At 41.1% G+C, this 17,518-nt stretch overlaps 1 protein-coding gene across 1 annotated transcript in view; it reads right to left on the bottom strand.

The window, feature by feature from the left end:
* Positions 1-17,518, bottom strand: part of LOC308172279 (adhesion G protein-coupled receptor L3) — a gene marked incomplete at its 3' end in the record, with an annotated part of 155,338 nt that overhangs the window by 119,206 nt on the left and 18,614 nt on the right. Inside the window, exon 2 of the mRNA XM_080547182.1 lies at positions 6,109-6,218. Coding sequence (XP_080403308.1) covers positions 6,109-6,218 — 110 coding nt within the window. The remainder of the gene's footprint in view (positions 1-6,108; positions 6,219-17,518) is intronic.

The raw sequence follows: 17,518 nt of genomic DNA, 5'->3' as shown, positions 1-17,518 counted from the left end.
TACAGGTCAGCAAGGCCTCCCAATTCTTCCCAGGATCCTCTGCGCAGAGTGATCACAAAAGGTGGATGGGTTACATTGTTTCTAGTTTCTGGGTGTTCCAGACAGACCCATGGCACACAAAAGAGGTTATCAGGTCCTTATGACAATGCAAATGGCATCACTTGAGAGGCGGAGCTGGTCTCCATTGTCTCAGGTGTAGAATGAACTGGTCTCCATTGTCTCAGGTGTAGAATGAATGAATGAATGAATGAATGGTCTTTATTGTCATTAATACAGTACAGGTACCATACTACTACTACGACATTTAGGAGGGGGGGCTCCCCTGGTGCTTGGAAAAATACTAAAAACAAGAGGGCCAAGGGTAAAATAAAAAAGGGAAAAGAGCTGGTTTACATAAATAAAGGCTATGTACACTATCTACTATACTATACTACTATACTATACAATAAAACACTGTGCTGTACTCTATGCTATGCTATAAATATCCTAACTTTTCCTATATCTGAACCTTATGTACACAAGGGTTGTCATATTGCACATAGTATTGTTGCACATTCATTTAAAGTGTCGCAGTTAGCAGGTTTGAAATGTTCACAGTTATCACTGTAACACAATTAAACCTTTACAATGTATATGTTGTCCCCCCCAAAGGGATATCCACCATAAATAATGTTTTTTTTATTCTGAGATTTGTATACATCTCAGCAAACACAGTTGGATTTTGTAAAACGTTGTTCTTCATATAGAACAAACAATAGAAAAAAGAAAATAAGCCCTTCTGCATAAGTGGTGGCCTGGGAAAACCCTTCACATGGTGGCATTTTGACATTTTCATTTTTTAATATTTCCATAAATTAGAAGTTCTCAGCTATTCATAACTGGTTGAATGACTGAGATAGCCCTTTATTTTAAAAAGTTATGAGTATTTTTAATGTATCATGTCAAAAAAAGTGAAAGGTGAGAAATGCTGCCCCCATGCTGCCCCCGACTCCTTTCTCCTCCGGGTCGGGGGAGGAGCCTATGCAGATCGGCCGGTCTCGTTTGTCTGCTTGTGATGCGGTGTAAAGGCCGGTTTAGGCTTCTGCGTAAAGTCGACGCCGTAGGCTACGCACGTAAATTCGACGCAGAAGCCTAAACCGGCCTTTAGTCTGCTCGCCTCGTCGGTAAAGTATAAGTACTTTCTCTTTTGTTTTCTTAAAATGTTTATTCACCATAATGTAGTATGGAGTTCAAAGTACTAGAATACCACATAATATCAAAATCGCTAAAATAGGACATTTCCATCTATTTTTGCTCTTTGCCACAAACGAACGGCAGCGACATCCGACGGGTTTTCCCAGGCCACCACACATATACTGTAAAGGAAAAGCAAATTAGGCTGCATCCTGCCTTTCGTTTCTGTCTGGCCACAGGACCTCGTCGACATCACAGGCAATGTTCTCCCTGGCCAAGCACAGAGGAAAGTATCGCCTGGCATGACGCCTCCAGCCCTGATATACTTCAACAGCTCTATCCCCATGCGTCCTCCATTGCTTGTAGAAGGGGTATGCGCTCATGGGGTGTGTGTTCATATACCTTCCAACACTAAGCTGAAAAAAACTCCTCAATAGGGTTGAGAAATGGAGAATGTGGTGGCAGATTAAGAACAGAAAAACAGGGAGGGTCGATGAACCAGTTGCTGACCAGAGCTGGCGGGCGGAAACGTACGTTGTCCCAGATGACCACGTACCTGGAATGCTCTGGGCATATATCCATCTGCTCGGCTGGGGTGAGGATATTGTGTCGTGTGTCTAGGAAAGTGATGAGATGAGCACTATTGTAGGGGCCAAGGGTTGGATGGTGATGGAGGACGACTTGGTGATTTATAGCTGCGCACATGGTGATGTTCCTCCCTCGCTGGCCAGGAACCTCAACAATGTCACGCTGGCCAATGACGTTCCTTCCCTGTTGCCGTCCTTTTCGTGAGGTTGAAATCCACTTCATCAACGTGGTCAACCAAAGCGGCCCACATCTCATCAGAGGCAATTGCTCTCCTAGGTGGTAGTGTTGGTTGTCCTCTTGCTCTTCCTTTGACACTCACACCTCGCTCGACCTTTCTCTGCAAAGTTGGCATCCATTGTTCTCCAACACAATGAGCTCATCTTTGGCCTTTTTATTGCTAAGTCTATGATTGCTAATTCAAAAGCAATAGATGTTTGCCCATATGACGAGTGTGATTGTGTGATTGGTGGGTTGAGTTTAGCATTCTGAATGGTAGTGTTTTCCATGTGAACACACAATATTTTATCAAGGAAGATTGTGCCGAATGTAGAGAATGGTGTTTAGTGTTTTGTTAATTGTGTGGTTTAGAGCTGCAAAATGAGTGAAAAGCAGGAAATGTGTTTGTATTTGTGAAGAATTGGTGCGAGATAAGATACACCACTTTCAGGTTTTGGTCATTGTGTCTCACGGTCTGATGTTAGTGTGTAAGCGACTGAGAAAAACTGTAATCTTGTAACATGTCCCTCGCTTCCTGTTGCTGTGCATATGAGTGGATAAGGATATTTGAAAGACACGAGTTGGTCCCTGTTAACTTGCTATTTAAATAATTTCCACTCATCTTTATGTCATTGAGCTGATCTGCTATCCAATGAACTCTATTTGGCCAAAGGAGATATTCTGTAATATGTGCAAGAGGTAATCTTTATAGCAAGCTGGTTAAGCAAAACTCTGCAATCACAAACCATTTTCTCTCTCTCATTTTAATTGTAATGATCATTTTGTTACAGGCACTGTCAGCACTGTCTACCACAGAAAGATGGATTGTATAAACATCCTTCACAGTTCTTTCCTCCACCTTGTGGTGGCTTTCAACAGCTCTGTCTTCACAACTACTATCTGTCACAGCTGCGGCATTGATTTAGCCCATTTCTGCAATGACAACAAGCACATTTTAAACAGTGACTTATTGTACTTTGGGGGCAATGGTGATCAGAAGGTAATGAGTTCAAATCCCACCTGGGAACACCACCACTAGTGTGTCCTTGAGTAAGGCACTTAGCCCTGAGTTACTCCAGTTCAGACTGTCCCTGTAATCTGTCATTGTAAGTCGCTTTGGATAAAAGCGTCTGCTAATGGTTAAAATGTAAAAATGTAAATCGAACAGACTTGCATTCAACCCCGAAATGATTGGGTTCAGTACACTTCCAATTTGTATATCAAATAAGTACCGTATCACATTTGTTAATTGCTAAAATGACTTCCTGACATTCGATATTCAAGAGCACATTTTTTTTATCTAAAGGAAAAAGAGGCTCCTCGATTTCAGATGAGTATTCAGGCTCCAGTCAAACTTACAGGTTGACTACAACCCATGTAGCATCACGCAGGAGCACAAGCGAACACAAGGTGTGCCCACTAGAATTAAAATGTAAAAAAAACAACACCATTTTAATTTCCATAAATTCACCCACATCACCTTCCTCCCTCTTCCTCATCTGTGACCTCCCCTCAATGTGATTGGTTCGGACCTCACCTGAGGGCGGGTTTGTTACCTGTGTATAAAAATGTTCCCTGTTGTCTGTCTTGAGGTCACTTTTCGGACCGACAGACTTTGTTGTCTGAACCAGGCTACCTTTTATCTACTTTCTATTTAGATACGTAGATATTTCCCTAACAAATTCACGGAGTGAATCAAATGAATAAAGTCAATAATCATATCACAGCTGGTTTAGTATCTTCTTCCTGTCATTACGGGTGGGTCTGACTGAGCTATTCTCTGGGCTGATGGCGAGATGGAGAGGAGAGCTGTTACTTATCCTGACAGACTAGAGGTTTCAAGACTGGAATATTGATAAACACGAGAAAGAGAGAACCTGTCAGTTGGATAGAGAGAGAGAGAGAGAGAGAGAGAGAGAGAGAGAGAGAGAGAGAGAGAGAGAGAGAGAGAGAGAGAGAGAGAGAGAGAGAGAGAGAGAGAGAGAGAGAGAGAGAGAGAGAGAGAGAGAGAGAGAGAGAGAGAGAGAGAGAGAGAGAGAGAGAGAGAGAGAGAGAGAGAGAGAGAGAGAGAGAGAGAGAGAGAGAGAGAGAGAGAGAGAGAGAGAGAGAGAGAGAGAGAGAGAGAGAGAGAGAGAGAGAGAGAGAGAGAGAGAGAGAGAGAGAGAGAGAGATTTTATTGCTGTAGGAAAATTCAAGCCATGGGTGGCCGGTTCCCTTGTTAGTCACTCAAACCACTCCCTCTGTCTGAGACAGGTTGGAAAGGGGTCTAGTTTAGAAGTCTCCCTCCTTATCCTCCCATCTAGTCATTACCTCACCTCAAACCCACTCCATTTCCAAGCAGGAGACCCTGTTAATCATTCACCTAGTAAAACACAAACGAAATCACTCAAATGTTGCTGATCGCTTCGTTTACTTCATAAAAGCCACCGGGGCAGAAAGGTATTTGTTGTCACATATCTACTGACCATTCAAAGCAATGGTGATTACAGGTCTCTTCAAATCCGGCTATTGCATCGTTCAATGACAATATAACATATAACATTTACTTTCTAGGACCTATGATTGATAAAATACTGGTTTGATATTCTACATAATGTTGTCCAGATGTGGAGGTTATCAAGAATATGAGATTAATGGTGCAGTCTATTGGTTGAAGCGTTCGATCGTTCCATTTGATGTCTAGTATACATGGCTTGAAGCCTAAATACACATTGAAAATGAAACAGCCATGTCTGGTGAGGAATCTTGAGAAGATCGGAACCACACTGCTGTTAGTTTTCTGAAACCTTTTCCTGATGACATAATTGCCTCTTTGATTAGTGATATAGTGAAAGTAGCTAAAAGCACCCTCAAAATGAAATACGATCGTATGATATGTGCCATTTGTGTCATTTGAGGTTACAGAAAGAAGCTTAAAAAACAGCAGGATATTATTCACCCCCCATGGGTTGGAAAAAGGTGATTTGAAGCTAATATCATTGACAAATAGAACACACAGTAATATTGACCCAAACATTCAGTTCATTTAAAGTCATAGAACGAATGCCCTTAAGCGTACTCCTGTGGTACCACAACTCTTATGATTTATAGACTTTCTCTTTGGAGGTCACCACAACACAATGCGGGAGGTCACTTTTTAATGACCGTGGCACTTCCTGTGACTTTATCTTGGCTTCCTGTTCCTCTGTTTACCCTGTGCCCATGCTGGGTATTCCATTCCCAGCCCAAATGTTCAATTTCCCGTCCAGCTATGGATACCTCGAGGGTGTTTTGTCATGCCACTATTCCTGGAGCCTTGCTATTCCGAGGGTTCAGGCCTGGCTCTTTGGTTATGGAATTTTTTTGGAGACAAATGACTTTGTGAATAAGCTCCAAATAAATACAACTGAGTGGTTGAATTGTACTGAACGCAGCAAAAACAACTGCACTGCACTTTGAGTTTAAGCCAAAGAGCCTTTGGTGCTGTAATGCTCACTTGACAGACACTATTAATCAGAGTTCTGACAGTGTTGTGAATATAATGAGCTACAGGTAAGTAGAACACTCAGACAAGTATTGTCTAATTATGAAATGTTGTCTTTTGTGTGTGTGTGTGTGTGTGTGTGTGTGTGTGTGTGTGTGTATTGATTTACCTCTGACCTCGGGATGATAGCAAACCTATTGAAAATTATAGTCTAACACGTTATCAAATCTTAATCTAACTTTCAAACAATATTGAGTCAGACAAGACTCATATAGAAAATTCTCATTAGAATCAATATTGAGCCCCTCAGGCCAAAATCGAATAGCATACACGTATTACCTGTGAGACAATGTGGCTTATTGTTGATACAACGTTACTCAAACACGATAATGAGAAGTGAAGAGGTGGTTTAGTAGAGAAATACAACAAATAGTCAACGAAATCAGAGGCAGAAACCGTACAGGCGGACACAGCTCCTCAAACACTGACGGTCAAATGAATCACATTGCCAACATTAATATACAGAACAGTATGAACATCATAGAGAACATATTGAAATAAGGAGTGGAAATACCATTGGAATAAAAGCATGAATAAGAGCATTAAAATGCTGTATTATCATGAACTACTAATACGACGAGTGTGAGAGAATGAAGAAATATACGTACTGTAGGGCACACACTCATATTGGACCTCCAGGTACTTATACGTTCCAGGGCACGGGTCGGGAAAGACGTCGGGTCCAGCAACAACAGCACACTGAGTCCGGTTATTGCACCTGGAAAAAGAACCCAAAAAGTCTGATTTAATGACAGTCGGAAATCCTGACGACATAGCCCGGTGCAGCAGGGTTAAACTAATACTTGGTCATTACTAAATGAGCAAAAATGTAAGATAATGCTTAATGAAGTAGCAGGAATTCCATTTCGGCTGCTCAGATTAGGAAGTCATTGCATTTGTGGGTTCAGTGGACATTGATTGCGACGCCGTCGATGGTTAAAAAATCATCCGTTTGACGAGGAAGCGGTTGGACTTTAGGAGGCTAAAACAATTTCTCTGTTATATGAATTTGGACCGCGTGCGGTGACTGATATTCCGCCGTGACGGATGGGGATAAGGACACAGTCAGTCGAGTGCAAAATCAGCCTCGACGTGAAAGAGGTCTCACCTCTGCTTTCATTAAAAACACAATTATTTCGCTGGCAGGCTCTCCGTCTGTCGCTCTACTTTTGGCAGTCATCAATCAAGACTTGATCCACATGCATCCAATTCTTTAATGTTCAAATAAGTCTTGTGATTGCTATGTATTTATCATCTACTACACCCATCAGAATTCTAGCAGAACAAACAAACCTTAAGGTCAAGGTCACAGCTTGAGGTCATACTGTATGCCTCGTGCAAAATGTACCACAGCTTGGTCCCCTCCTGACAAGCTATGCATACATACACAAACCTACACATTTTCTTAGATAAATAGATAGATAGTTTATTAGCCACACGACCACAGCCGGTGGAATTTGTTTTCGGTACAGCTTATTGATCTCTGCCTCACACAAATGACAAACAAAGAAGTGCACAATAGACAACAACAGCCAATCGTACACATGTTGGTTATGACAGTGAGGAGGGGGCTAGAGGGAGGCGTTCAGAGTCCTGATGGCTATGGGGAAAAAGCTGTTGGTGAAGCGTTTGGTCTTTGTGGAGAACGACTTGTAGCGCCTCCGTGAGGGGAGGAGCTGGAAGAGGTGATGAGCAGGATGTGAGGGTGATGTGAGTCTTTTATCAGAACAAACCAAACAAACATGTTTATTTTACAACATATCTTACATGCAGCTGTAATCTTTTAAATCCCCCGCAAAATGAATTAAATTCTCACCGATTGCCATTTCACTGTAAGTCAGAGAAGGTCAAGGCGGTTTGTGACACAATGATTCATACAGCACAATTAAAGGGATCCCTACACCTTAATTAACATTGATTGGCCGTGGACTAATCAATCGCTCCAGTGAGGGAAGAGTGAAAGGCCCATCTCATTTAAAACTGGTCTTAATGAGATATGGTCCAAAGCTCATCGCCCATCCAGGCTTTATGGGTTCATGACCCCCCCCGCCACTCACTCACTGGGATTACGGGGCGTGAACCTCTGTCAGACCCATCGAGCCGTTCTCCTGTATGAAGAGTTCATTCAGAGCCAGTAAATGCCATTCAAATAAATAAGGGTCAATCCTGTGAAACAGGGGAAACAATCATAGAGGCCTTCCTTATCAGCAGACGGTTCCTCTAGACCTCTGTGACTCTCCTATCACGAAATGGGGGTGGGGGGGATTTGGAATAGTGGAGCAAGAATGGGAGAGTTGTTGATTTGGTGTCAGATGGAATGAGAACGCAAGGTCAACAATGGGACGAGTATTACTGGTGTGTTTTGATGTGGCTCGTTGAAAACACATGTGGACACACACACACACACACACGCACACGCACATACACACGCACGCACACGCACACGCGCGCACACACACACACACACACACACACACACACACCTTAGTTTAATACATTTAAAGCATCTCTGTTATAGTTCAAGTTCAATAATTCAAAAACCCTGAAATATTAATAACGAATGAAACATAAATCATCGAATCTGTTGTGTAATCATCATAACTGGATGCTATACCTCTCATTAAATATTCCAGGAGCAGTGCTTCCAAGCCAATACAAATGGTCTTACATGGTATACACATTGTTTTAGATTAAAACATGTTAACAGATGACAAGTTCAGAGGGTCATATTCTGAACCTTAATCCCGGTTTGTAATAACTGGATCAAACAACATAATACCACAATGACGTGGATCGCACCCTTAATCCAAGCCTTTACGTCACATCTTGAACCCTATCGGAAATCCCTTGAGCATGGTAGCAAATTGCATGCGATGCATACACGACAAGCGGAATGTTCCAGATGAATACCAAATAATTATAATTACGAATTAAAGATATGAAGTGGAAATCAATGGTGGAAGTAGGAGGGAATCAATAGAGAGATCGAGTAGTGCCGCACAGCATGGCACCAGGAGGAGGACACAATTGCCACTTACGGAGTAATCAAGTTTTCATCAGGCACTTGGATCAAATGGAGCCCTTATTTGATCTAGTAGGGTGAAGGAATGAATTTGGCACGGCATGATTGATTCACATATGCAAATGAATAATCGTCTCACGTGACGACACGGATGGTGTCGTGGGGTTGGAGCAGATAGTGAGGTAGTGAGGAAGCTGGCGAGCTCTTTTTTGGCCAACTGATTGGCTCCCGACCAGCACACAACTGGAGACAAACCTACAGTACGTTCAGCTTTCGGGAGGCATTTAATGCCATTAGCAGTCCAACAGTGCACCGACCATGGCTAACCTATTATTAATAGAGTCCTCCACAGCCGTTGGCCGAAAACGATGAGCAGAACGGGCAGAACTCGTGGTTGACGTCACACGTTTCAAGGTCAAACAGAATACATGTTTCCGTCTTTCCATCCGAATCATATGGGGAGCAATCGTCTTTCGAAACTGTTGATTTCGCGCATGTGACTGTATGCAAACATTATAGGAAAACACAACCTTGATGGTAAGTATACAAATTAGTATACTTTATCTCAGCATCTCATATCAATAATTATGAAATGGGATTATTATGGATTACCGGTAGGTGATATAAGTATGCTGTAAATTTGACATGATGGCCTAGTAGATCCTAGATTAGACTAATACAGCAAAAGCAGTAAGGCCTTTTGTCTTATATAACATAGGAGAGGCAAGCAGCCCTCTGGAGGGCGTCTTTAAGTATGTGTATCCAACACACACGCCCACACACACACACTCACACACGCACTCTTGATAAAAAATATCTATCACTAAGTATTTTTTGCTCATCATTTTTTCTATTTGGCCACTAACTCCACTTCCACTCCACCCAACCCCGACGTAGCACTCTACCGCCTGCTCTCTCGTCTGCTATTTGTTATAACTGGCAGATTAGCGCTCAGACAGCCAGCTGACGGTGGTGGATGTGGCACAAAGCACAGAGCCCCGTGTAAGCACAAACCGTAATCGCTATAATCGCCGCTGATCCCTCCACTGCCACCAGATGACAATGACGGTGTTCAGCCCCTCTTCTCCACCAACCCCTAGTAACAGACAAACACTTGGTCTTATTCCAGACAGGGGACTGCATGTGCAGCCCCTCTCGACTACACAGATTTGTCAGTGTTGAGAGGAACTACTAAAAGGGAATTGGTCTGCAACAATCTCCTCTTTCAGTCTCCAATCGATTGACTGAAATCAGAGCAAAAAAATAAAACGAGTACAACGATACAATAAAACAGGACTGGCTGGAAATTCATGCCACAAACCCCACCAGAATGCCCATTGACAAGTATTGAATTACTTTGAATGATTTTCTAAATATTTATTTCAGGATGAAATGAAAATGAAACCAATTCATTCCCACTGACATTCCTCCTACAGTAACAGTTCAATTCAATTCAATTCTCCACAGTTTCCAATGTGTTTGAGGATGAACTCGCCCTTTTTCATTTACTTTTTCCCGAGCAAACTAGTATAGTGTGTCCCTCTGTGTGAGTGTGCTAGCTTGAAGAAGAGCTTCACACACGACATGCAGTCTGACAAAGTATTTGTGCTCAGTGCTTCCAGTGACAATAAGAGAAAAGGATGTGCTGTGTTCTTTAGAGACTGAGCAGTGTCGTCCCAACTACTCTGGATGGGTCTGTAATGATGAGAGTGTGTGTGTGTGTGTGTGTGTGTGTGAGAGAGAGAGAGAGAGAGAGAGAGAGAGAGAGAGAGAGAGAGAGAGAGAGAGAGAGAGAGAGAGAGAGAGAGAGAGAGAAAGAAAGAGATAGAGTGACAGACAGGTCAATATCCTTGTCCCTCTGTAGGGACCCATTATGCTTTAGTGATGGTGCTCTAGCACACAGAAGACTTCATTCATTATCTTTCCCAGCTGCACGCAAACCGCATCCATCTTTTTTTTTTCATTCAGCCTCCCAGTCTGGCACAAAACATCCTTAAAATTGCATTGGCCCATCTCTACAAAACAACACAAGAAAGGCTTCACACTCCGCCTGTAACCACATCCCTGTGCCTGTAAGTGCCATGGTGTTTTGAAAAACACGGGGCAGGGTTGAGATTCACTAATACTGTGCCTGCTCTACATATGTGTGTCCTTGTGGGCACCATTTTGAACCATTTTCCTTTAAAAGAGGAGTAAATATGTTACACAGGATATAAGGATACGAAGGCATCTTTCCCTAGACCAAAATCCAATCCTTGGGTTTGCTTTGAAAGTGAATTGGCCTTGGAAGGCATATTGCTTAAAGTGTTCTCAAGGTTAAACAGATTTCATCTGCACGACACACCAATCTACTTTTTCAAAGGCATGGATGTGTGGATGCACTACATACTCTGGTTCTCTTGCACCCAAATTAAAAGAGCCCCTCCAGTCAAAATAGAAAATGTTCTGATGAAAATCCATGTTCTAAGTCTAAGTACAGTAAGAAATACAATCCAAGAAAATACATGTTGATCTGGTTATTTATAGAGCCATAATGCCTAAGCATTCATTTTGCAGACATTTTAGGGTTTTTTATCAGTCATTGATTGTGGTAATTGGTTTATCATTTTATAAAGGGAAGTTAAACCGTGTTTTGTCTCAACCTGCAGGGTCATCTGACCAGGGGCCTCATTTAAATATGTTGCGTTTTTGTTTTTGTTTTTTTACTTAGCGGTAGGATGTGCGGTCCTCCACGCATACACTCTGACCCATGCGTACGCACATAAATGAGCCACTGCAACTCCGATAGCAAAAGGATGAAACTCGAGAAACGCTTTGAAATTGATACCATTGTGTCAAATAAATTGAAATATTACCTCCCACGTATTATATATGAAGAGTTCCCTGGATTGAACACAAAAAAAACATAATTTAGGATAATAAATACAAATGGAGATGGCGAAACGTTTGGGCAAAACATCCCCTCTAATATGTTGTTCGGTTTAAATGGGAATCATATTTACATGTTATGAAATGCATGCTATGAATGAATAATAAGGTGAACAGTAGGAAAAATTACATTTAAATTGATGCCGCTTTCGATGCCTCAGTCGGGCAGATACAAGCGCACAGTTTGATATATTATTGTTATCACGTGTTTGTTGCGCAGAACTGTTCAACAGCTGCTCTGTCTACATCAACACTGTTAGAGCGGCTCTATCCATGGACAGGGCGTCCGTTGACCACAGACAGGGGGGTCGTAGATTAATTCGTTCCGATTTTCCTTAAGTGTTCAGATTGCCAGGTACACCACCATTTCCACACCTCTGGAGGGGGGGGGGCTTTAAGTATGTAACACACACACACACACACACGCACACATGCACACGCCCTCTTGATAAAAATATCTATTATTGCACCACTGCATACACCCAACATTCATCACCCAAATCCCCAGGCTTCATCATCCATAGTGGCTGGCAGTTTTTTTTTTATCCATTTGTCTTTTTTTTTCCCGTCCACCAACCAGCACAACAGAGGCTCAATGGAGATTAAAAGGCAGAAGCAGATAGATGGGGAAGGAATGTAAACAGCATAAATACAAGAAAGGAGTGTGGGAAGGGGGGGATTTAATGTGCATCGCTGAAGGGGATTCTTATTTTAAACCGCTCAAAACCCCATGGTGCACACAAGACAAGCCTCCATCTTACACAAATGGGTAATCTGCATGGGAAAGCATAACAGCCATCAATACTGTCAGAGAAACAGCTAAGCCATGTTCAATCATTTACGTTATATGATGAGCATGAAAACATTAACATACAACAAGCGACGTCGAACGTCTTTGAGAAGCAGTCTGGGCGACAAACTTGATCCTTCTTTTTTAAACTTCTACAGGATTATCTGTGTGGAACTAAGCAGCAAGTACAAAAGTGACTTCTCAATTATGAATAACCTGATGACGTTCACATGCCAAACTAGGCGTTGTGACCTAAACGAATGCAGTTGTTTTTTAGCTATGGTGTAAAAAAGTGATGGGGAATTGTGTACCGCCGAAAGGGTCGTGATCGATCGACCATTCTGTTTGATTACATAAGAAACGGAGCACTTCTCCAAATGTGAGCAGCCTGTGCTGACTTTTCTGACAAAAATAATCCCTCTCAGACATTGTGACAGATTAGTGGCTTTTATAGCCGTGTTGTTTTTTTTCCTGCTCACAATTCCCTCTCTACTGTGTTGTACAGTATTTGAGCGATAAGCCCCATTCATCCTGGAGCAACAGCGAGTCAACAAAGAAGTAGCAAAAAAATAACACAAAATGGACATTCTCCTTTTAAGAACAGCGTACATACAGACAGTCGTATAGGGTTATTGTTTGGTGCCTCATACCAAAGGCTCTATGGATGAATGAAACATATGGATTTGAGTAGTGGCTTTATCCACCAGCATTGTGGCAGAGCGCCAAGACACTGAAGTCCAATGCTTAAGCGATAAACATATGCATTTCCTGATTTTCTGTGTGTTTAGAAGAATGGGCGCTTTCTCTGGGGCCCATGACTGAAACCATATTTCAGAGTGGAAGGGGCTTTCAGTTGGGTTTACGAGTTGCGATGATTGATGAGACAAATATGTCCCATGCTCTAAACATTCCTCTCTCGGAATTGTTCCAATTATACACTGTTATTTGTATATTGACCCTGAAAAAGGCTTTTCTTATGACTACTTGGCCTATCCCAGTGGTTACTGTATATCTCATATATAAACACATTTATAATGAAATGGGAAAAGTGCCTCGTGATATTCTGCAAATTCGAGTGACTCACAACAACCCACAACCAATCATGCTGAAGGGGAAAGGTTAGAACAAGCTCACACTTCATGAGTACGTAACCACGGCGATGTTGAGTCACCCAGACACTGTGCCGTACGAGACCTGAGCTGAGAAGTCAGGCCAACCAGGCACTGGGGAGTGCGCACTCTGCGCTGAACTGCTCTCCAGGAGTAAGAGGAAGAGAGTATCCTCCCTCACCAAAATACACAGCATGACACAGTATCGGGGGAATGAGGTGGCAAGATAGTATCTAGCGAAAAAGGCAATGAAACATTTGTGTAACTAATTATAGCCAAAACACTTAGGGACGTTTGTATGTTACAGTGTGTGTGTGAATCATCCATAAAAATAAAAGTGAACGATAAATCTCTGTCTGTCTCCATGCCTGTCTTGTGTGGTGTGGGTCTCTGGGATGACTTGATGGTTAACAGCTGTGTCTTGTTTCTCAGGTGCTGATTGCACCTGGTGGCTGAAGTATAAAAGACCAGAGACCACTCCACTCCGGGCTTCTTACCTGTCTGCATAGCCCTGTTCTTTGTTATTCTCTTTAGTGCTTTCTTTATTATTATCACCCTTTCCTTAAGGATGGGTGATGTTCTTTTGTGTTTGTTGTGGTAGTTATGTTTAATCTTTTTTTTGGCCCTCACCAGTATTAAAATCATTTTATTTAATTCAAACAACGACTTTGTCCATCCGTTTCCATACTAACGTATCATTGACAAGTGACAACGAGCCCAGAGGGCGTTTAGTCAATGTTAACGTTATAATCTTATGCAAGACATCTTATTTGAAGGAGTCGTTGACCTTATTGAACTAGTGCTGCTACTGGTACTCTTACAGTCTACTCTCACCACAACAATTACAACGTGCAACACGACCAGCCTACTTCTGAAAGTTGACCATGGTCATGACAACCACTGAATTCATATGACATACAGTACAGTAAATGCTTGTCCATTGACTAACACTGACGCCTTTGGCTACCAAGGCCACCAAGGCCTTTGGCCCCTAGTCACTGTTTCTGTTTTGTCTGTCTGACCATTTCCTTTAGAATTGGGCATCCTTGGGTTTTATGAAAGGCGCTATATAAAAAGTTATTATTATTATTTATTAGAAGTTGTTGTTATTGCAGTTGTTGTTATTATTATTTTAGATCTTCTAAAGCATGAGCCATTCTTTAAAATACTAAATAAGTCTTTGATGTGGCTGGAGCTTTCTGAAATACTGTATTTAGCCATTTTTTATTGTGAATCACGCCCCTGCATCCACTTCAGAGATGATTATTTTATACCACCTACTCTAGTTTCCTCCTTTGAACACGGCCATTAGCTCATGAGTCACTGCAATGTGGTAAAATTAGGTTGGCTACCTGTCTGGAATCTGGATAACACCCAATCTCTAATATGTCTGCGGTATTTCTACTATCTGGGAGAACAAGTAAAAAGGACAAATCTAATGAGGTCATATTCACAGGACAGGAGAACATTTAAAGACATATTGTTTTGTCTTTTCTTGATGATAACGTGGGGGCTATTGCTAATATTAGTTTAACAAGTGTTGTACACAGCAATTCTCCATCAGCCCTACTCTATATCATTTGGAGTTGAACACGGCCCTGTAGCCAAAAACTAAACTAAACAATGTCATACATTATGCATGCTAGTTTTCCTAGTTTCCAGCCTAGCTTTCAACCTTGCTCTGAACCAACCAACCACTATTGTTAGCTGCAATCATCTTACCTTTTTTAAATTCAAATTAATAGCCTACAATTTTCTCCATGCAGACTTTTGTGTGTCTCTGACATAACAACATAATTAGAACAGACCAGGATGTAGTCATATGTAAATGACACACTGTCATACAGTCAAGACATATCCTCTTCACATGATGATATCATGTCTACGGTAGATACTGTACAATAGACGATAACCGAATGACTGAAGCCACAGAGCTTCTGTACGTACAGTTATTATGCTACTCTCTCCAAATACAATTGAGAAAATAAGAGACGTGCTGAAAGCGACCGGTATACCTCCCTTGAGAGCAACATCTAAATGTTCCACACCAAGTGTCGCTGAGGGAATTGTCTCCAATACTTTCGCTCAACGCACTGCAACAATCTTGAAGATTTATTGTCCAATCACCTCCCTCATGCGGCCGTTTCCCTGAATTCTGATAGGTGATGAATGTGTCAATCCTCTGGAAGGAGGTTGTCCATCTTTTAGCACTTGTGAGTTAGACATTAAGAGTAAACCGACTCTTTGGCCAGTGTCATCACATTTACATCAGTTAATGCTAAATACTGCTGATAAATACTTATGCTATTATTATTATTGTTATTATTATTATTATTACTACTTGTTGCACTGTTGCACTGTTGAAGAGCTAGCTTATCCTAAGCATTTCACTGCATCGTGTATAGCTGTATTCTGTGTATTATGACAAATAATCATCTGATTAAATTTGATTTGAGTTAGATTCATTCAGATTCAGATTCAGATTCAGATTCAGATTACGTTTATTGCCATTATACTTGACACATATAGGAATTTGTTTTGGCATTACAGTAGGTGCATTTTTGCTTTTTTCACATGTATACATGAACAAAAACAAATACAAATACAAATGCAAAAACAGGACAACACAGGACAGACAGTGCATTGGATAGTGCTATATATATATATATATATATATATATATATATATATATATATTCATGAGGTGATGTTCATTCTGATATTCAAATCATTAGACGGAATGGCATACAATTAAGAATTTACAATATATGTGCCTTTAACTGTGGTATTTTAAATGACTGTTGAGTTGAACATGAACATGTATATTGTATAATAAGGTAATTGCTTTGGGGTGATTTACAAACTATCCATACTGTACTAAATTTAAACCGTTTCCATAGTAACTGGCTGTTTTCAGAGTCATTTATATGCAATTTCTGGTAAACACAGAAGAATAATGATCTCCCGTTACTTTTCATATGAAATGTGACTGTCTGAATGATCTGATTAGCTGACCAATATATGCTAGTTTTCATTCTAATTGCCACACTTAATAAATACTGCACACTCTAAACTGCTTTTCTAATTGTACCTAACAGTGGGGGAAATAAGTATTTGATCCCCTGCTGATTTTGTAAGTTTGCCTACTTACAAAGAAATGAACGGTCTATAATTGTAATGGTAGGTTTATTTTAACAGTGAGAGACTAAATATCAACAAAACAATCCAGAAGTTCTAAGTTCTAAGTCCTCCAAGTTCTAAGTAAGTATGTTTTGATAGGGGATAACATACTTAATTCCCTCGATCAAATACAAATCAATTCATAACTTAATGTGTTTTTCGATTGTTTTTGGGGGGTTGATATTCAGTCTTTCACTGTTAAAATGAACCTACCATTAACATGATAGACCGTTCATTTCTTTGTAAGTGGGCAAACTTACAAAATAACCCCACTGTAAGTAAGAAATACACTGGAAAGACACCTGACAATTATTTATGGATTTCTTTGTTTTGTTGTAAAGCCATGATTGGTTTAGAGACTGAAAACGTCTGTCCCATTGTAACCACGGTAACGTATTGACAGGGCATATTTTAGCCTATATGTAGTTGAACTGTTTTCATTTCTGAGCTCACCAATGCTTTCTTCAAAATAGAAGTTTTCCAAGCTGTTGTATTATGGTATTTTGGTAAGCCTAAGCTTTGGGCTTTGCCTCTGATTGATTCAGATTCAGATTTGTCAGCATCATAACGGCTTCCGTGATTTTCATTGACATCTCTTTGGTCCTCATGTTCATAGACAACGCTTAGGTTGTGGTTTTGATTCCCACCGGGACCATACTGAAAATGTATGCACTCACTGAAATGTAAGTCGCTCTGGATAAAAGCGTCAGCTAAATAGCATTACTTGAAGGCAAATGCAAAGTCTAGAATCAACACCAGACATTGACATCTCTCTCACGCCTGCTCAAATGATGTGACAGAACGCACCTGACAGAAGCACCTGATAAGCCAATTGTCCAAATAGCGGGTCTATGCATACAAAAGTGTTGTCGTTTCGAAATGGTGAAAACAACAAACAAATAAAAAGCTGACAATCTGTGCTTTAACGTCATCAATACACTGATTGTTTGACTTCAAATCCAGACACTTGAGAGTAGATAGCCCAAGAA

The sequence above is a fragment of the Nansenia antarctica genome (assembly GCF_963989245.1).
Source record: "Nansenia antarctica genome assembly, chromosome: 17".
NCBI lineage: Eukaryota > Metazoa > Chordata > Actinopteri > Argentiniformes > Microstomatidae > Nansenia > Nansenia antarctica.
This window is presented reverse-complemented; position numbering and strand designations above follow the sequence as displayed.